Raw genomic sequence first — 22,643 nt, forward strand, 5'->3', positions numbered from 1 at the left:
TTAAGAGCAACTAGCTAAGAGTGTCCTGTATAGGGGTACAGAAGGACTTGATTCTCACAGGAGGGCTACAAGCTGAAGAGATTGCATGAATCAAGTAAATGAACTCCAATAGTTGCCAGGTACACCTTCCTTGTTCTTCTCTGAGTTTAAATCCTGCTTAACTAACAGAACCAACTGTCCTAGAGGAATCCCTGATTAAAGTCTTTTCTGCTCATCTAGTCCTTTTCCTAGTATGCTCTGGGGTTTGAGCCTATTTCCTACATTTCCTTCTCTGTAGATTATTCTGAGTTTGATGATTCATAAAATGGTAGCCCAAAGCTTGTGCAAGCTTTCTTTCTCTTCCTTTGAAGAAACCACTGTACAATCAGCTTTGTGAAATAACCAAGGAAGCAGATAAGGGCCTAGAAATACACACAATTATTAAACCAAACGATGGCACAGTGATCCTAGGGCAAAGGTGTGAGAGAGAAAGACAGAAATGACAAGGATAGTGCCTTCATGTGGATCCTCCTGCCAAATTAGGAGCACTATTCCCCCCTCCTCTTTTTTTTTCCTGCAGGTAAGTAGAACAATATATAGCTTGAAAAAATTAGAGTAAAGGATTTCCCATCCTTCCATGGGACTTGCCTTCCCCCACCCCCACCCTCCTCTGCAGCACCCGCTGTCATCTTCCCAAACTCCTCCAGGGCTAGGCCCTGTGATGCTGGCTATCACTTAGCTTCCTTCGTTTGTTCCTTTGCTTCATCTTTGTGCCCCTGCCAGAGACAGAGAAACCGTTTGTTAGATTATAGCTAAGTTACTTGTAAGTCTTAGCAAGGAATGTTAACAGTGCCATTTAAAATATCTTCACCCTTTAGAAAGACCTGAGAGCACGGTATGTGACTACTGAAGTGCTTTTGATTTCTGAGCTGTATCTGCAGAAATGTATCTTTAAATGGCATATAAGTCAACGCTATCAACTGTATCCTGTCTGTGTTGACAATGCTCTTCATCCGATGACGATGCGTTAACAGTCCAAAAGTTTCCTTCGGCTAAGTATGTGGATCAAAGAAGCTTGAATGGGGACTATTTAAACTTTGTTAGCCACCCAAGCCATCTTTTCCAATTCATTGTTTCCTGAACTACTTCAGGATTTTATATTTTGACAACTTAAAAAAATATATGTATATATACATATATGTACATATATACATGTACATATATACATGTACACATATATACATATACATGTACACATATATACATATACATATACGTATGACAATGCAAGAGCAAAAGTCAGGAAACAATGAGGACCTCAACTGCATGGTTCAGGTTTATTTTGCCTTAATTACTCCTCATTGGGATCTTCTAAATTATATCACTTCCCCAGCTTAGCAGAATATTTTAAATATATAAAGTAAAATAGGAATGTGTAAAGGACCTGCTGGTATACATTTCTATCTTTTCCAGCATATGCCATTTTACATATTATGTAAATACTTTTATCAATTTCTTTTTTGCAGGTACTTGGAATTTTAATTCAAATCTGACTCTTGGTCCTGCCAGTGTCCAATCATACCTCCAATGTAGATTTTTTTTTTTGAGATTTCTGTCTTCTAAATCTTAGCTTCCTGTGTAGCTAGAATTATAGGTATGGGCTACAGATTCCCAGCTTATATTTACTTTCATATGAAATTCAAGCTCATCAAGTATATTGTTTAATATATTCTTAGGTTTTATTGTTATATAAGTCATTACTCTGTAGGCTTTTGTAGATATTTAAACAACTAAGAAAACTTGAGCTTGACCTCATTAGTTTAATTTTTTTTGAGTTGTTCTGATTTTTATTTCCTTTGTATAAGTGTATTGAGCATTTCTTCTGATATCTACTAGGCAATATCTTTCTTTTGTTTTTTAGTTTTATTTTTTTAAACAGTACTCTCAACACATGGGGAAGAGTGATATGTCACTTATCTTTCTAGATGTACTTCAACCCCTGTGGAAAATTTAAATGCCGTTTAGAAAACCTCATAAAATTGGCTCATTCAAACCTTTATGTGAATGTGCATGTCTTCAGGACCTAAGACAGGCTTGTTTCTGTTCATGCACGCTCAGATGCCTTTGGGTGTGTGCATTGTCAACACAGACAGTGGTATGCTCAGGGTTCCTGAGATAATTTGGCTTGCCTTTTTTCTTAATGATAGGAAAGGAAATACCTTTCATTGTTGCACTGCGTTATTTGGTTTATATATTTAGCTGAATCCATTTTATGGGGCTGCCAAAGGAAGTCTAATGTGTTGTTTGGAAACAGTTCCTCATGCCAGGTTTGTCAATTAAAAATTCCAATAGAAGGGCATCTTACCTATTGGCAATCTTCTTGCTGATTCTCTGTTGGGTCATTTACATGATCAACTGGACTATTCATTTCAACTGTAACTAGAACAGAAAAAAGACAGTTATTAAGTAACTATTAAGCCTATATCTTTTAAGTGGCCTTTTTTTTTGAGGCCACTGTTCTGATCACTTCGGTCACAGCTTCACTTCTGGCTATATTTTTCGTGTGGTTGATTGGAAATAAATGTCTCTTGGTCTTCTTTGTCAAGGCTAGCTCCAAACCATGGTCCTCAGATCTCACCCTGCGAGTAGGTAGGATTATATGAGTGAGCCACTAGTGCCTAATCATTCTTGTATGTATCTTATTTTTTTATTTTTAAATGACTTTTTTATTGTAATTAATAGGAGGGTTACATTATATTTGCCAGATAGAAGGTGTATTAATTCACACACATTGATACCTCTTCTCATGTTTTTGTCCCCATTTCCCTCCTTCACCCCCTCAACTTCTTGGATGTATCTTATGAGTACAGGCAGGGATGAAGCAGGATTGCCTGTTCTCTGAAACTGCAGGAGCTGAGCTGTCTCTTCATATTAAAGTTAAAACTTGGCAGTGTGAATTTGTTTATATAAGGACAGTAACAGATATGCTCAAAAGCCTTAATAGATTTATATATATTTATATATATATATATATATGAAAATAAAGACAGAAAGAAAGCAAAGCAAAATAGATCATTGGCATGCAGAGAAGTAAGCAGCTTTTTCCAGAGTGGCAGTGTCAGAAGACCTGTTTTATTTGCCATGCTTTCAATTTCAGAATCCAAAACAATCCCTGCATTCCGGGTACAGCAACAGCAAATAGACACCATGAAATAGCAAAACAAAACATCTAACCAGACCACACAACAATGAAAAAAATGTATGCTTAACTGTGTAGTCTAGCTGAACATTTGTATGATAATAGAATACATAATTACTGTCTTTTCCAGAAGTAATTCTGAGTAGTAAAAATGGAAATGTTCCAAGGGTCAATGGGTCTAATACGATTGATAATTTTTAAAGCATAGCTCATATTAGAAGAGATATACGGAGGCCAGGAATGTAGCCTAGTGGTAGCAGGCTAGCCTTGAGAAAGCCTGAGGACAGTGCTCAGTCCCTGAGTTCAAGACCGAGGACTAGCAAACAGAGGAGAGAGAGAGAGAGAGAGAGAGAGAGAGAGAGAGAGAGAGAGAGAGAGAGAGAGAGAGAGAGAGAGAGAGAGAGAGAGAGAGAGAGAGAGAGAGAGAGAGAGAGAGAGAGAGAGAGAGAGAGAGAGAGAGAGAGAGAGAGAGAGAGAGAGAGAGAGAGAGAGAGAGAGAGAGAGAGAGAGGAGAGCGAGGGTGAGAGAGAGAGAGTGAGAGAAAGAGAGAGAGAGAAGAGAGAGAGAGAGATTCAAAAAGACAATGGCCAGGTAAACTGCAACACAACTCCTACTCAGAACCTCTGCCAGAATTGGCTTAGAATGGCCAGAACTCATCAATGGTCAGTAACCATAAATTTCTTATTCCCATCTCCATGGCAAACAGCTCTCCATTTCCTCTGCCAACAACAGGACAAGTCTTCTCTTTTACATGTTTTAGCTGTCTTATTCATGTATTAAACATCTCTTTATATGTGGACCCTTCTTTCTCTCCTGCTGTCTTAGAATCTGCCAAACAAAACTAATAATGGCTGACACCTTCACTATGGTAACCTCTGAATAGGCAAATCCTGTTTGTTCTTATTTAGGTAATCTTGATTTCTTTGTATAAACCAACACCCTGAACTGTTTTCCTGAACATGAAAGCTCAATTACAATAAAATGGGAGCAGATGCTGGTTTCATACTTTAAAGATGCTTGAGAGCATGAGTGACATAGTATGCCAGCCTATCCAAGTCTCTTCTAGCAAGGAGAGTGGGTCTCCTTGTTCTCACCTACAAACCATCCTTGATGCTAATGATAGACAAGCTCCTAGGAAACCTCATGTAAATCAGGCAGATGTAGCAATTCTGTCAAGGCTGAGAAAAATCACTCATGCCCCAGCTGTTATCCAAGATTACTGAACATTCACCCTCCTTGATTTTGAAATCTAGGGACACAGTCATTTTTCTGTTTCTTCTCGCAGCCAATTGACATATGGTCTTGAACATTTCAAGAAATGTTACAATAAAAAAGCATTCCATGCTCAAGTAAGTTCCAGGAAAGTTCTGAAAGCTTGTAATTCTCCACAATACGAAGTGTCCACACAAAGACTCAGGTTCTTACTCCCCAAGCCTGCTTTGTAAAGATATAAGGAATCCTGCCTATAACATCTCTAACATAATTGAGGCTTCTAAAAGAAGATTTCTGAGTTTATAAATATTTTTAAATGGAAAATGGAGTGTTATAAGAAACTTACTTAAAATCACCATGTTATTTATACTACTTGCTGGGTTGTTCCCAAGGTCATTATAAACTCAGTCATTCACTTTCCTTTTTTGGTTTAAATAAAAGAAGTCAAAGACATACAGCAAAAAAAAAGGAAAAAAAACATAGCCTATTCAATAATTACTTGGTATTAGGAAAACTGGACAGCCATATGCAGAAAACTGAAAGTGGATCCCTGCTTCTCACTATGCACTAACATCAATTCAAAGTGGATTCAAGGCCTCAATGTGAGACCCCAAATTCTAAAACTACTGCAAGTGACAGTAGGAGAGACATTAAGACTTATGTAGAATAGAATCCCAGAGACATAACAAAAAAATCTCAAGGAGGCAGAGTAAGATGTGGCTAAGGTTTTTGGGAGAGTGTTTGCTCTCAAGTGCAGAACTGAACAGCTAAACTATGTTCACAAGAACTGAGGAAAATCAGGTGAGAAATTAAACACATAGTCTGCTTTTTACTGTAACAAGGCAGAAAGAATTGCCTGTGACACCATTCCTCCAACGCTAAGAAATCCGGTATGGAAACGAGAAGCCTCCTTCTTCAGAGGGACAGAAATTAAGTCCAGACTCTAAATCTTATATTGACTACCCTATTACTGGGTTCTAGGCTTATTATGCCTTTCCCACATTTAACCTATTACCACGCCAATACCTACATGCTGAACACTGGAACAATTTGGCTAGGTGGCTGACTGCCTCCTCCAGCCTAAGGTGTTAAGAGTGGAGAGTAAGACTCCACTCCTACTGGCAAGTAGGCCTCAAAAGCTAGCACTGGGTTTCTCTTAGGCTCCAATTACCAGGCCTTTTACAGTGAGACCCAGTACCTGTAAAAACCAGAGGACCTGGACATAAGCTAGATAGTCATTGATCCTCTAGACTGGCCCCCAACGAGGTAGAATCCTGTGTGGAAAAAAAACAAATTTAAGTTTGAGCTGTATTTGCCTCTTTAGCAAATGGTCTGGAAAAACTAGATACCCATATTAGAAAATACGAACTGGAAAAACTGGATATTCCTATTAGAAAACACAGACAGAATTCCTATCTATCTCTTACATATACTAAAATTTAAAAACAATATTAGACTTGGATACCTGAAAGTACTATAAGAAAATGCAGAATAAACATAATATCTAAGCATAGGCAACAATTTTCTGGACAAGACTCCAAAGCTCAAGACATAAGAGCAGGAATGACAAATCAGATGGAATTAAAGAACTGTACCTGGTGCCAGGCACTGGCACTAGCACCAGGAAGCAGATAGCTGGGGTATCATGGTTCAAAGCCAACTCAAGAAGAATAGTCTACAAATTTGCAAAATAACCATCAGAAAACCAAGTTAAAAGTAAAGCTCAAGTGGTATAGCAGTAGCCACACAACCATGAGGCCCCTGAATTCCATTTCTGATACCAGAAAATAAACAAGACCTCACTAGGATGAAGAGACAAGCTAAAGAAATGTTTTCTAGCTATTAATCATCTAAGAGATTGATAAGCAGAATATATAAAGAGTTCTATCAAAGCAAACAAAATACCAAAGCACTAATCCAGTTAATAATGGTTAAATTGACACATGTCCAAGAGAGTACTAATAAATACATGAGGATGTATGCTCAGCATCCCTAGCCATTGAATAAAAAAATAAAAAGCAATGATTATTACCTCATCCCAGTCAGAATGGTGACCAGCAACTCACAAATGTAAACACTAATGGTTAGAGTAAAAACTGATGCAAACACTACAGAAGTTAGTATGGCGGTCCTAAAAAAAAAAAACTAATAATAGATTTACTATAGCTTTTTATAGAACTCTAGGGCATTTATTTTAAGAAGGTAAGTCAGGCTGCATGAAGTCACCTGTACACTTGGGTTTGTTGTAGCACTGTTCTGCAGCATTATTCATCATAACCATGCGATGGAATCCACCTAAGTGCCTAACAACAGGTGAATAAAAAAATGTAGTATGTCTATAATGCAGTATTTCTCAGTCATTGAAATAATATCTTTTAAAGATAAATGGAGTAATAGGTGGACATAGAAATGGAGGAAGGAAGGATGAACAAATGTAGTCATTATATTCAATATATACTACATAAAAAAATGAACTATGCTACATACAGGTAGGGATGGGAGGAGGGAAATGGAGAAAACCAAGGAGATGGTAACATGGTCCAAGAAGTCTGCACTCACAACATGACATGGAATGGTAATGTCTTTGTACAACTCCATAATTTAATGTAGAAAAAGGTAAATGGGGGGCCGGGCACGTGGCATAGTGGTAGAGTGCTGGCCTAGCATGAATGAAGCCCTGGGTTTGATTCCTTGGTACCACATACACAGAAAAGGCTGGAAGTGGTGCTGTGGCTCAAATGATACAGCTCTAGCCGTGATGAACCTCAAGAACAGTGCCCAAGTCCTGAGGTCAAGCTCCAGGACTGGCAAAAAAATAAAGTAAATGGATGGAAGTAGAGATCATCTTAAGGAAAATAAGTAGGATTAGAAAGACAAAAATCACATGTTTTATGTGAAAATCTAAACCTAAAATATATACACATATATTCACATACAAGAAGGACTAGAATACGGAACAGTTTGGTGAAGATAAATTAAAAGGGAAGGATAGGATAGCGTTATGGAAAGTGAATATTATATTTGTGTAATCTATGAATTAAATGACATAATGAAACCCTCTAAAACTGTAAAAAAAAATGGGCAGAAAAGGGCCCTCCAGAAAGACAGAACAAAAACACCTTAAATCATTAATACAAATCCAGACTAAGAGAAGGTATCACATCATTTAGAATGTTTTCATTGAAAACACTGAAGACAACAAATGCTGCCAAAGAATGTGGAGAAAATGGAACCTGCATGCTGTTGAGAGTGTACGTGTTCCAGCCAGGCAGCCTAATTATGGTATATATTCCAAGAAAATGAAATCACTATGTTGAGGAGACAATTTCATGTTTCTACTCAGACTAGTAAATACCAAAGAAACAGAAAAAAGAGATGTGGGTCTCAGCATATGAATGAATAGAGAAACGTAAATAGATACCATGGAATTATTATTCAGCTATTTTGAAGGACAATTTCTGTCATCAGTGACAACATGTATGAACTAGAAATCATTATGTGAGTAGAATTAAGCCAGGCACAGAAAGACAATACATGGCCTTACTTCTTTGTGGAATCTAAAAACAGTTTTGGGGAACCTGATAGAAATTGAGTGTGCATATATCACAGAACTGGGAAAAATAAAAGAAGCAGTGACCTGAAAGAGTCTGAAGGTGTTGCAGGGATGACACAGATCAAGATGCACTGTCTACATAAGCTTCTTTGTTACATGGTTACAAAAGAAGTTCAGCAGAGATCCTGACAATTAAGAAAAACAAGGGAAGGGCTTGCTAAGAATGCTGAAAGGAGTCAAGCCAAGCATCAGTGGCTCACATCTGAATCTCAATCTCTGAATCTCTCAAGAGATTGAGACCTGAGAACAGAGGTTGGAAGCTAACCTGGGCAAGAAAGTCCATGAGGCACTGTGTCTACATTTATGTACCAAAAAGCCAGAAGTGGAGATGTGGCTAAATGATAGAGCACTAGCCTTAAACATAAAAGCTCAGAGGCAGCACCCAGGCTCTGAATTCAAGCTCCAGGAAATGTACGCATCCATGCACATGGGCACATGCACATGAGCATACACTCATATGCGTGGATGCACAAACACATGCACACACACATGCACTCATGTACATCAACAGTTGATCACTTGACCAAGTCTGATCGACTTAAGTTGTATGGCCCAATGGAATGAAATAGTTGTTAAATCACGTGTGCAGAAATAGTGTTTCTTTTCTAATGAAACTAATCTCTTACTAAAGTTGCTCAGCACAACTATGTAGGGACTAGGAGATAGTAATATGCCCAAGGCTTGGGGTCTTTAGGTGCCTTCCAAACTAGATATTAAGTAAGTTTTCTCTCAAATTATTGTGAGACATTCTTAATGAGTCATTACATCTTTGACCAAGACATCTGATGTCATGTTTTCAGGTGAAGCAACAAAAGTTCAAGAACAATCTCATCCCAAGTTCAAGTCAGAGCTCCATCTAAGAGCTCAGGGTATACAAATACCTCCTTTGGAAGTAAGGGATATTTCATGAAATTCCCCAGGTATACTCTAGTCTTGGAATAACCCATTGTACCTTTAGTATGTGAAATCTATTGAAACCAAGGTACAGGCTATTTTCTTTTGAAAAAAGGAGAGCGAGACTTGCCATTTTCCTTATTTCCTAGTTGAATTTTCCTTTTGAAATTTACTTTGTTCTCACTAAACATACTTGCTCCTGGAACAGATTGTTCTCCTAATCCTACATTATATACAAGAAAGATCCAGATTTATAGTTTGAGCACAGGTAGCTCAGAAACTTACCATCAGGACCTATGGCATTTTCTGTGTCACTGGAGTCTTGGCTTTTCACAGACACTGCAGGTATATCCTCACCTTCAGCTGAAAGAAGGAAAGAAGAAAGTGCCTGATTAATAGAGAATTATAACAGCCTGACTGCCAATTGTTCTGTCACCCTCCATTGCCCTCTTCAATTTAAAAATACTCCTGGGACTCAACTTCTCTTGCAGAGAAAGTTAAAGGAGGAAACAGTGGGTTGAGTTGCTTGAATACTTTAGAGCTCTCTTCAAAGTTCTCTTTAATTTGTGAGATAATTACATACATACATGCACAATTCCTCAAATTAGAAATCTGGTAACACAGAAGAAAGAAAATGTAGTTTAATTAGCACAATGTACAATTTAAATTTAAAGGAAAGATTAAGGGAAAAGTGTGTGTGTGTGTGTGTGTGTGTGAGTGTGTGTGTGAGAGAGAGAGAGAGAGAGAGAGAGAGAGAGAGAGAGAGAGAGAGAGAGACAGAGAGACAGAGAGACAGAGAGACAGAGAGACAGAGAGACAGAGAGAGACAGAGAGAGACAGGGAGGGAGACAAAGAGGGAGAGAGTGAGAGAGAGGGGGAGAGAGAGATAGAGAGACAGGGAGGGAGAGAGAGAGGGAGAGCACACTGAAAAGAAATAAAAATGGATTTTGCCTCAGACATGTCTAATCCTGAAAGATTTATTGACTTGCCTATACGTCTGCTTGTCACAGTTTAAACACACATGAATGACTTGGTTGCCTCCCTAGAATACCTCCTTAGATGCTGTTTTGGATTCCTGAGTATCAAGTCTGACCTTGACTTCCTTGAAATTGATTGTGACCCATTCTGTAATTGTTCAGCTACAGGAGTGTCATCCATTCCTGGTAGTTGGAGCGGTCTAACAAGCTGAAGAAGAATAATAAGGAGACTGCTTTTCATATTGTAGTTAACTTTCTAGATGTCCAAACTGACTACAAATCAACTTCTTAGTTACCTAACTTCATGATGAACAAGGGCACTGGCAATGCAGGCAAAATGCTAGGAATGGACCTGGTCAACGTTTTTCTCTTCAATGAAGATGGAAAAAGTCTAGCATCTGATTTCTGAAAGGAAGAGACTTTCTGAGGTAAGAGTTTGCAGTTTTTACTAACACTGAGCATCAGAAACAGAGCAGTGACTCATGTTTAGCGTGGGTGGATGGATGATATAGAGATCAGAACTTTTAGACACAAAATAGAAACAGTGAGAAAAGATGGAGGGATCCAAGTCCAAAGTACAGGATCATGTAAGTAGAGATGCCATGCCAGCTTTTGCACTGCTTGGGTAAAGAGAACTGGGATAAAAATATGTGTTTTGGTTGCAGCAATGTAGAATAACACTGATGAGATGCAAGGAGATGAGAGAAATAAAGAGTAGATGGAAAAATACCTTGAGAAATATTTTTTCAAAGTGTTACAGACAGAATAAAAATATTTGCATCTTAATATAGACAATAATGTCATTACATAAAGAGCTTCCAAAAAATGGAATGGAGGTCAACAATGTAATGGAAAAATATGCAAGAGACTTAACAGATAGCTCATAAAAGAATAATTCCTTGTAAATATGGAAAACATGATTCCCTTTGACAATTATGAAAGAAATGCAAATTAACATTGCATTGAGAAAAGGATTTCTAAGGTTAACTGTCATCAAGCAGAATGACCCTCTTATGAAGAACAGCCAGAAATACTAGTTAGATTATAAAAGAGGTATTTGGGGGCCGGGAGTTTGACCTAATGGTAGAGTGCTTGCTTAGCCTGCATGAAGACTTAGGTTCAATTCCTCCGTACCACATACATAGAAAAGCCAGAAGTGGTGTTGTGGCTAAGGTGGTAGAGCGCCAGCCTTGAGGAAAGCCCAAGGACAGTGCTCAGGCTATGAGATCAAGCACAGGACTGATAAAAATAAAAAAGAGATATTTTAAGGCACTGATGTACCATCCCTGCAGAAACTTTGTGGGGATCCTAGAGCCCCATGGCATCTATAAGTGGGTGCAAGAAGTATGAGTGGATGGTGTGTGCAGAGAAAGCCTGATGCCAGCAGAAAACTATTGGTGTTTGTTTGACTAATTCTATGTAAACAAGAGTCTGAATGCTTGACATTTCACAGTGATCCTGTCCGATGACAGAATAAGGGCCATCTCTTTGCTGTTTCTAATCTTTTTTTTTTTTTTTGGCCAGTCTTGGGGCTTGAACTCGGGGCCTGAGCACTGTCCTTGGACTTTTTCAAGGCTACAGCTCTACCACTTGAGCCTCAGCACCACTTCCAGCTTTTTTTTTTTTTTCTATGTATGTGGTACCAAGGAATTGAACCCAAGTCTTTGTGCATGCTAAGCAAGCACTCTACCACTAGGCTAAACTCCTGGTCCAGCTGTTTTTAATCTTTACTGCCTCCTGATACTGTGTTCCTTGATCTATAAACCCAAAACTGCCCCCGTTAAAAAAAAAAAAAGAGGATAAGCTGGGCACTGGTAGCTCACACTTGGTAATTGTAGCTATTCAAGAGGCTGAAATCTTAAGATTGCCTTTTGAAGTCATCCTGACAGAGAAGTGAGACTTTTATTTCCAATTATCCACTTTTTGGATGTCTTTGAGGATCACTGGATGGCAAAATTTAAGAAGCCAGAATCTACCAAGGATCAGGTAACCTGATAACTACCTTAGATTTTCTGTGGGAATGTTCCCTAGTGGCAAAGATGACCTTGAAATAGATCAGTTTTTAAAAAGATCTAACTTCAATTTATAAAATTCATGTTTGTACTACAATTCCATGCTGTATCCTACTCTATCTGAGAAAAACATAAACGTTGACTGGAAGGAGATTAGAACCATTTAGAGCCTCAAGTTTTCCTCATAATTTCTTTAAGTATAGTGGCATTCTAGAAGACAAGAATAAGTCACTGAAAGCTAAGAGAATTAAAATAACATATAGACACACATGAGAGATTTAGATATTGTAGTCAAGACTTTAACAATAAACACGATTAAGAAATTGGATGCCAACTTGGAGAATATTTATGTCGAGGAGTTTATGAGAGAATGGGAGACTAGTAAGTCAGATGATAATTCTAGAACCATGTATATAGATAGATAGATCTATTTGAATCTATATTATCTATATCTATCTTAAGGGTTTAATAAGTATTCCATAAATTTCTGACATCACAGACACAGTTAAAGAGTAGATTAGGAAACTAAAAAGCAGATCAGGAGAAAATGTAAATAAAGACTAAAATCTTTGCAGATGAAAAACACCAGTGAGAATGGAGGAGACATACAGGTAGGATCTATCACACTTTTGCTCTTCATGGGGCAAAAGCAAAAGGTAATGAATAAAACATATGATATGAAATTATTATTTCATATCCTGTCATAACTTGAATTAATGCAAAATGAACCTCACTATGCCACCCATAAAATTGCTGAAAACCACACAAAAAATATAAAACTAGCAACAAATGGCAATGAAACATGTACATGAGTTTAACCAAAATAATGAGTTCAGAGACAATGTAATCATATTATTTAACTAAACAAAATATCTTCTATCTAAAATTCCATGCCCTACTCTTTCTTTGATTTATTGTGATCCTGGCTTTTACTTAGGAAGGCTCCATCTCTCCCGAGGAGCCTTAGTGTTTCCCCTACCCATTCCCGTAATGTTTTCATGATTTCTAGCATTACTTTGAGGTCTTTGATTCATTTCGAATTGATTCTGGTGCAGAGTGATAAGTAAGAATGTAGCTCCCATTTTCTGCATGTATACAGCTAGTCCTGCCAGCATTTTGTTGAAGAGGCTGTCTTTCTTCCATTCTGTGTTTTTGGCTCCCTTATCAAATATAGTGAGTTAATTCCTGGGTCTCCTGTTCTATTGGTCCTCAGGCCTTTTGTGCCGGTACCAAATTGGTTTTATCACCATACATTTGTAATAAAGTTTGAAGTTTGGTACTGATATTTGTTTGTTTGTTTATTTATTTAGTTAGTTAGTTAGTTTTGCCAGTCCTGGGCTTGAGCTCAGGGCCTAAGCACTGTCCTTGGGCTTTCCTCAAGGCTAGTGTTCTACCCTGAGCCACCACACCACTTCTGGCTTTTTCTACGTATGTGGTACTGAGGAATCAAACCTGGGTCTTCTTGCATGCTAGGCAGGCACTCTACCATTAGGCCAAACTCCCAGCCCCACTGATATTCTTTTTTTTTTTTTGCCCATCCTGGGCTTAAGCTCAGGGCCTGAGCACTGTCCTTGGACTTTCTCAAGGCTACAGCTCTACCACTTGAGCCTCAGCACCACTTCCGTTTTTTTTCTATGAATGTGGTACCAAGGAATCGAACCCGGGTCTTCGTGCATGCTAGGCAAGCACTAGGCCAAACTCCTTCTCCCCCTACCCCCCCCGCACTGATATTCTGATATTCTTTTAACAGCGTTCTTCCTACTAAGGATTGCTTTTGATGTTCAATCTTTTATTGTTCCATATGAATTTTTGGATTGCTTTCTCTACTTCATTGAAGAATGTAGGATGCATCAAACTGAAAAGTTTCTGCACGATAAAGCACATACTTAACAAGATAAATAAAAAGCACACAGAATGAGAGAAGATTTTTTTTTGCCAGCTATGCATCAAACCAGAGCCTCATATCCAAAATATGCTTATAGCTCAAAAATTTAAACTTCCCAAAGATAAACCCTCAAAGAAAAAACAGCTCAATTAATAAATAGGCTAATGACTTAAAGACTTCTCAAAAGAAGAACGGCCAATAGACACATGAAGAAATGTTCAAGATCTCTGGCCATAAAGGAAATGAACACCAAAACAACATTGATCTTCTACCTCACCCCAGTTAGAATTGTTATTGTCAAGAAAAATAACAATAACAAATGCTCTGGTAGACAGGCCAAAAGGGAACTCTATTTCACTGTTAGTGGGAATGTAAACTTGGTCCATCAAAATGGAAAGAAGTATGGAGATTCTTCAAAAGGCTGAACATAGAGCTACCCTATGATCTAGCAATTTCACTCCTTGGTGTTTATCCAATAGACCACAAACAAGGCCACACTAAAGCTACCAGCACAACCATGTTCATTGCAGAATAGTGTAATATGGTGAACAACATTTACCATAGCCAAGATATGGAATCAACCCAGATTCCCCTCAATAGATGAATGGCTCAAGAAAACGTGGAATTCTACTCTTTTCTCAGAAGGAATGATATACCATTTGCAAGAAAATGGAAAGACATGGGAAGATTAAGTCAAACCCAGAGAAACAAAGGTTGCATGCTTTCCCTCACTAGCTAGAATGTGACTATAAATCTACAAGCAAACACACTAGATGATTAAAAACATACACCGGGACATAATATATACAAAGTATTCACACACAGTGAGACCAAAGGATGCTACTCTTAGGAGAGAAACATACAAAGGTATAATGCCTATGTGTATCTGATCATATAAAATAGTATTTATCAAAATGAACTCCAGGAAACAAGAGGTTTTTTTTTTCTTTGTTGCTATTTTTAATTTCTTTTTGTCTTGTTTATCTGTCTTTGGGAAGGTAAGAGGGAAAAATGGTGGGACAAATTGTGAACTGATGCAGCAATAGTACTCACTAGATATTATGTTGACAATGAACTATACAAGGATGGAAGAAAAAATTGGGAGAGAGTGAGGGTTGGGGCAACAGTGTTAAAATGTAATTTTTAACTGATTTATGTAATGGTAACCCCCTATGCATTACCTTCATAATACCAAAAATGCACGAAAGAAAAAATAAAATTTCATACCCCAACAAAATCTTGTAACTTTGAGTTTAAATTTTAAAAAAGAAATTTCCAAAAATAAAACAACATAAAATTTATTAAGAGCAGACCTTCATTGAAGGAAATAATATTAATCATTATAGAAAGCACTGGGTATCTGAAAAATGTTCAACTTAGCACTATTTCTTAAAACACAGCATTAAGACAATGCAAGTGATTTTTGTGCACAAAACCTATAGAAATATATGTAGAAAGTGGCACAGATTTTTCTTAAAAGACAGGAAGGGAACCCAAGAGGTTTACCTTTGTGATTGTTGTTTCTTAATGTACTCTGTGAAGTTATTTCTTTTCTCTTTTTTCCCCTTACGTGTTATCTAATGTTGTTACTGTATCTGACTTTTTTACCTGGTATATTGTATATATGTTTATTTGAAATAGGGAAGGGAAAGGGAAAAATCAAGATGATTGTGAGGGGCTGTTGGGAGGGAGAGTGGGAGAAAAACATGGGAATGGGAATCAGTGTTCAATAAGTAATGTTCCCACTACCTGATGTATGTGGCTGCAACCCTTGACAATACATCATCTTGACAATACAAAAAAAGAAAAGAAAAGAAATGAGCAAGAGACCAACATACATGTTTTAAAAACGATGCTTTGGTCAGTTAATGAGTTTTTCAAACAATTTCTTTTTATCAACATTTCCTTACTGCTTGAAATTGCATCATGGATATACTATTGTGATTTTATAAGAAATGATTACTGGAAAGGAAAACTAATAGCCTTAATTCTACTTAAAACCTTATTAACTTGACTTTGTTCCTAGGGTTCTTGTTTTTGATGGGATGTAACGCTACCTGTGACTGAAGGTAGGGGCTTTGAAGAGATTTCCTGACACAATCTATGGTTACTAACTCTGTGACATTATTACGGACAAACTTCTTTATCACCATGGAGAGCTTTCTATCAAGCTGTCAGAATGCTAGTGTATTAAACAATCCTTGAATCCTTTCAAGAGCCACAATCTGGGTGGTAAGGCCCATACTTGTAATTTCAGGTACTCAGAATGGAGAGAGGAGAGCAGGAAAGAGAAAGAAAGGGAAAGAGTGGGGGGAGAGACAGCACAAGTGAGCATAAGCTAACACAGTGATCTTTGAGGCTGACCTTGAAGAAAAGGGTCATGAGACAGTGTCTCAATGAAAGATAGGCATGTTAACACATCTTCTCTTCTCAGCTATGCAGGATGAATAAATAGGATTGTGGTCCAGGTCAGTCTGCCTATACCCATGAGAACTTATTCAAAAATAAACAAATAAGGGTTGGAGGAGTGGCTAAAATGGTAAAACACCTGACTAGTAAGTATAAGAGAGTAAGTTGATACCCTTAGTACCACAAAAAAAAACTATATGAGAAAAATAAATTTGAAGAAGGCAAACTCTAAAAGGTAAATAAAACAATTGCAAACTTAAATTGCTTGTCTTTTATCTGTCCTTTAACCTTCTTTACTTACTAGGAGGTCTGCTTTCTATTTTAACAATTCATCTGGTAGTAGCTGACTTATTTAGTTGCCATATATGTTTATGGTATGCACATATGTACATGTAGCATGAATATATGCTTATGTGCATGCATTGGCAGGCCTAGGTGAATTGTCATGTGTGTGTGTGTGTGTGTGTGTGCATTTATACATACAGTAGTATGGGTAGTACATTTCTAAAAAGGAAGAACAACAGATATTTCTTATTCAGACATGCAAGTGAAATGGTATTATCCTAATGGCTTCTATCCTGCTGAGCAATGCAACTGAGTGTCCCAGAGAAATAAGTCCATTTCACACAGACAACAGAATCTGATAAACAAAAATTGCCTCTACTTATTTATTAGAGTTTGTCTGACCCTTCCCCATTTTGATTGCTGCTGTTTGAAACATAAACAAGAGGTGTATTTCAGACCTCCTAGCAGGAGATAAAAGGTGCCGAAATGGAAAGAGTCTAGGACATTCAGTATCATTTTTATTTTCAATTACCAACTGCAACTGTTGTCCTCAAAGTTTTGATTACAGCATCCTTTTGTAGGTCAATGGCTTTACATAAAAAGTGATAGAGGAAGTAGGTCTCATCACAGAAGAATAGTCATTTATATAGAATGCCATTTATCAGACCTTTTTTTGGCCGGGTTGGGGCTTAAACTCAGGGCCTAGGCACTGTCCCTGAACCCCTTTATACTCAAGGCAAGCACTGTACCACAGCTCCACTTCCAGCTATATTTATTGGAGGTAAGAGTCTCACAGACTTTGACTTTCCTGCCTGGGCTGGCTTTGAATTATGATCCTCAAATCTCAACCTCCTGAGTAGCTAGGATTTCAAGTATGAACCACTAGCATCTGGCCAGATTTTTTTAATATAGAGAGATGTTGAAAGATTGTCCAAGATTGTCTTGTTAGATTTTACTTTTTAATGTAAATGTAGAATGGAAAATGAATTATTTGTCAAATATGATGCTGCATATGCAATAGTATGTATACAGAGAGTAGTACTTCTCAGGATTTGGGCATACTGAATTAAAATAGTGTTGACTCAAATTTAACATTCTCACATCATCTTGTCTGTCTGCCATATCTGTGCTCTAATTTCACTACTACAGTAATGAACTGATTACTTCTGATCTGCCTCCTCCTCCATAGCAGTCTACTTCACTTCCTATTGACATTGTATTTGGCCATTTAATTTCTTGTGACCAATGGGATATTAGTAGAACCCGGTAAGGTGGAGACTGGAAATGCATTTGCTCGGTGGGGTATTTGCTTTTTCTGCTCCTGCCTAAAGAACATTCAGTAAGCATGTTCTTTAGCCAGGTGCCAGTGGCTCATACCTGTAATCCTAGCTACTCAGTGAGATCTGAGGATCAGAATTCAAGGCCAATCTGGTCAGGAAAGTCCTTGAGATTCTTATCTCCAATGAAATTCAAAAAATAATGTCAGAAGTAGGTTCAAGGTATGGAGCACTAGACTTGAGGGAAAGAGCTCAGGGTAACATCTAGTTCAAGCCCCATGAGCAGCGCATGCATGCACATGCACTTGTGTACACACACACACACACACACACACACACACACACACACACAGAAGAATGCACTTTAGAAGGCAGATGGTTGAAGAAGATAAAACCAGAACTCAACTTATAGCCTGATGTGCTTTCTGGTCCAGACTAGTTGTATTTCATCTTGAATACCATGATGTAATAAATAGATGATTTTCATTGTAAGCCCCTAGGATTAAAATGTCTACAGCATTGTTGGGTTACTCACTGACACACTTACATATTGTTTCATTGATTTAATCCTAGAATTGTTTACTTTTGTCCAGTAGAAACTATAATTGTGAAATTACAGGTTTCCTTTACATTTAATGATGTCATTATAAATATAAACATAACTATGCAACCTCCCTATCACCTTAAAATCATGGTACACACATCTGAAACTTGGACAAATACTGAATTAATTGAGAGAGGCCCTGAGTTCAAAGCCCAGTACCCTATAAAAAAAGGAGGAGGATGTTTTCAAGTTATACTTTGCTGCCATCTGACAGGTACTGAAATAGAAGAAAACTGGTCTTAGAGTTTAGGACATATATATTTAACTCCCAGGCTCAAATGGAAGAGAGCTATTGACACCAATTTAGAATTTAAGAGACTCCAGTTCTTTTTATGCTACTGATTGTTAGGGAAGATGAGCTCAATTAGACCTTTCTTTACCCTAGACTGACAAATTCACTATGTAGTTCTAGAATCCAAGCGTAGCTAAGAGAGATCAAGGACTGATTTAGTGAGGACAGACAAAAGGTCAGTATAAACACAAAGTTGGAAGGGAAGTTGGATCTTGCCATTACACAGGCTTCACACTTATATAGCTTACACATTACCCATTGCTGCACTGAGTCAAACTGAACTTCATATTCTGATCACCAACTCTATTTAATATTATCTTAAAACTTACACTTACCATATCTTGAGTCTCAGGAAAGAAAGTACTATTGCCTTTCATACTATATTTCTTTTATTACAATTATCCATGATTAGCTTTCTTATGCTCTCATGGGAAAAACTAGTAAATATCCAAAATAAAATGCCACACCTATCATTGTTACTTTGGAAAAGATTTACTGTTTTCAGCTTGCTAAAGATAAATTGGCCTGCCACAAAACAACAACAAAAATGAAAAACTTAAAAGTTCAGATATAAATTCTGTAAATATGTGTCAATTTTTCTTTTAGCAGTTTACATTTTTAGTTGGAAATAGACTGTAAGTACCAAGAATAGCTTCTTGTATTTTTATTTTTGCCAGAAACTAATTGTTAATTTTTTTAAGTACAAACAACTTAAAATAATCCTGATGATTTTAACCCATTCTTTTACATTTCTAAAGCATTTCCAGCGGGGCTCTGGTGACTCAGGCCTGTAATCCTAGCTATGTAGGAAGCTGAGATCTGAGGATCATGGTTCAAAACCACCCTGGGCAAAGGAGGCCATGAGACTCAGCTCCAGAAAATCACAGAAAAAGATGGAAGTCATGCTGTGGCTTAGGTGGTAGAGCACCACCCTTGAGCAAAAAGGAGCCCAGGCACAGTGTCTAGGCCCTAAGTTCAAACCCTAGGCTATGGAGAAAAAAACACATTTCTAGTTTTTCATCTCTCAGTATGTAGATGTCTAGATTGCTCTTTCCTATCCTTCCTCTTCAGATTCATTCATTCATTCATTCATTCAATCAGGTACTGGCATTTGTACTTATGGCCTCACACTTGCTCTACCACTTGAGCCTTTCGTTGCTTTAGTTCTTATTCATAGAGTGTTACATTTTTGCCCAGCGGGCCAGCTTGATATGGTAATCTTACCTTTGAAGCTCTTATAGTTAGAATTACAGTCACAATCCATCACAGCATCTAGATTATTTATTGAAATGGGTTTTCTGTAATTTTTACATAGGCTGTTCTCAAAGAATAACCCTTCTGACCTCCTGCTAAGTCACTGGGATTATAGGTATGTCCTTATTTCCTTTCCTGTTTTCCTGCATACTCATTCATTCATTCATTCACCCTTTGCTTGGTTTCTTCCCTTTTCGTTCACTTTTTTTTCCTGTTAAGATTGAGATTTGAACTTTGTATGTGATATTTTCACTCATTGCCGAATTTCTAACTCCTTTCTTCCTTCATCCTTCTTTTCTTTCCTGAATTTAAAGTTTGTTATTATGCAGATCTTGCTTTATGAAAGTTTAATGGAACAAATTACAATCTAATTAAATGCATGCTATTTTTTAAAAGCATGCATTGATTTCCAAGTAGAAATACAGAAGTAGTTCAAGAAACACAGTCTTTCAAAAAAAATCTAGTGTTGTTAAACAATAAATAGAAATGAACACTATATATGATAACATTCAAACTGCCCTGAAAATCTCAATGAAAATAACCATGAACAAATCACAATATATCCCAATTTCTGTTAATCTCCCCTTGCACAAATAAGGCATTTAATCCAATCTCTGCCACTCCACATGATCATTATACTCTTTCCCTCCTCACCCCCATCTCTTTGTCTATTTACATAAACTGCATAACTTAAACTCAATGCAGTGGTCCTTGCATATACTACATAAGTATATTCACATGATATTTATGAATCCCATTATTCTAATATGTATTAATAATATATATGCATCAATTAGTACTATATTTTAATGGGCCCATTTATAAACCTACTTTTAATAGACATGAATGAATATTCCTTCATAAATTTGTTTCTACCCTATCGCAAAGATGTGAATATATCATATTGGCAAAGTTTTCTGAAAGTTACCCTAGAATAGATCCTGTATGGATTTTAATCTGTTCTCCTCCATAAAAAAAAAATCCTTCCCTCCTGCCCACAGGCCTGCCTTTTGGCTATCCTTTCTGTACTGCTGTCTTCCCATCCACCCTCAGGTCTTCAGAGTATTGGGCAAGGCATGTGTTCCTTAGTTATCCTACTAATTTCTCTCCTTGTCTGTATCCTGGTTCTGCTCTAAGGACTACCTAGAGGCAGCAGTACTTTCCTTTGGAGGTTTCCTTTAAGAAGAAGGTAGCCAGAGCATCTACCAAATTAGTTATAGTAGATTGTTTAGCAGGCAACATTTCCTACATTCTGCCCAGGTTCACTCTACTTTCTTCTATTATTGCTTAGCATAGCAGGTGAGAGGGCTGCTTTGGGGAGAACTTGTAGAGAGACTTCATCCTGCAATGTTTCTATTCTCTTTCTGTTCTCTCTCTCTCTCTCATCCTTCCAAACCAGCAAGGGATACCCTGTCTGCCAACACCTGGGTTGTGGTTGGGATTTGCTTAAAGGGAGAAGGACTCAGGCTCACAAACCACCCCTTCTCACTCAATGACCTTACTTGCCTTTTATGTTTTTCTTTTGTTTGGATTTAGGTGAAATTTCTACTGGGGTTTTGCATTTTTGCTAGAGACAATTAAGTATAGGTACTTGTTACTGATCCTCTTCTTTCCCTTTTCTTCCTAGTAGGAGACATTGAAACACAGAAGCAGATTTTCTTTTCTGTCTCCTTGGTAAGAGGAAGACTCAACGGTGGTGGCTGTGACTGAATTCACACTCTTGTGGGAATTTCTTGGGATTCTCTCTTGCTTATTGGAGGGAATACATGACAACTCGAGAAATTATTTTATGATTACCTTTGAGCATGGAAAGATGCAAGAATTGTTGGGGCAGTACCAGATTCATTTTATTTGTGATTTTTGGAATTTGCTTTGTTCTTTGGCTGGCTCACCAGAACTTCCTTTCATTTAATAATTGTTTTGTTGGTATTTTACTTATTTTCATATTGTTCTGTTTTAGGGATAGTGGGATTTCAACTCTGACTTTTACTGTCTTGAGCTTCCCTCCCTCCCCGATGTCTGCATTCTTGATTCTTGTTACTGCCAACTGTTGACTTTAGGAATATTTTTCAACTGATAGCGGTGATGAGACTGGACATTATGGGTTAATTGAATGTTTTTATGTCTTCCATTTGAATTCACAATTCAGGATAAAGCCCCATCTCTAATTTTATTGACAGGCAGAATGCAGTTAAATAAGTTAATATAGTGGACTCAAACGAAAGGACTGTGACTTCATATAAAGAAAACCTTCTGTCTCCCACTGCCTTTCCACCTCTCCCTCTTCCTCTCTATCTTTCCTTCCCTCTTTCCATCCCCCACCTCAGGATACAATAAGAAAGCAATTATTTAGAAAAAAAAACAAGCAGAAACAAGAAAACTCACACCAGAAACACAAATCTGATAGAATCTTGATCTTGGACTTTAGCCCATAGAACTATGAGAAATAAACTTCTATTGTCCAAACAACTCAGTATTTTGTTATGGCAACCTCAGCAGATCAATATGTTTGACTTATAGTAGGCCTGTATTCTTCGGGACAAAGATAACAATGGATTCTTACCTACTAATCTATTTTCTCCCTAATAGCCCAATCCTAAAGCTGCTAGTGGACCATATTGTACATTGCTATATAACTTGGACAAGCACTATTATAAACACACTTGCAGGCTCCTCTCCAAAGTCAGATAATACATGATTAAGCTGATTGGAACACACTTGTGGAAAATTTCCAGGTTCCTGTAAAAGACA

The 22,643-nt window shown here is 37.5% G+C and overlaps 1 protein-coding gene across 1 annotated transcript in view; it reads right to left on the reverse strand.

Moving 5' to 3' along the window:
- Positions 1-650: 650 nt before the first annotated feature.
- Macrod2 (mono-ADP ribosylhydrolase 2) overlaps positions 651-22,643 on the reverse strand; it is a 1,707,616-nt gene continuing 1,685,623 nt past the window's right edge. Inside the window, exons 17-19 of the mRNA XM_090352924.1 lie at positions 9,183-9,260; positions 2,345-2,418; positions 651-755 (exon numbers count right to left, since the gene is read on the reverse strand). Of these exons, the coding sequence (XP_090209050.1) occupies positions 2,345-2,418; positions 9,183-9,260 (152 nt within the window). The 3' untranslated portion in view covers positions 651-755. The remainder of the gene's footprint in view (positions 756-2,344; positions 2,419-9,182; positions 9,261-22,643) is intronic.

The sequence above is a fragment of the Megascapheus bottae genome, chromosome 18, assembly GCF_031878675.1.
Source record: "Megascapheus bottae isolate mThoBot1 chromosome 18, mThoBot2.hap1, whole genome shotgun sequence".
Classification (NCBI taxonomy): domain Eukaryota; kingdom Metazoa; phylum Chordata; class Mammalia; order Rodentia; family Geomyidae; genus Megascapheus; species Megascapheus bottae.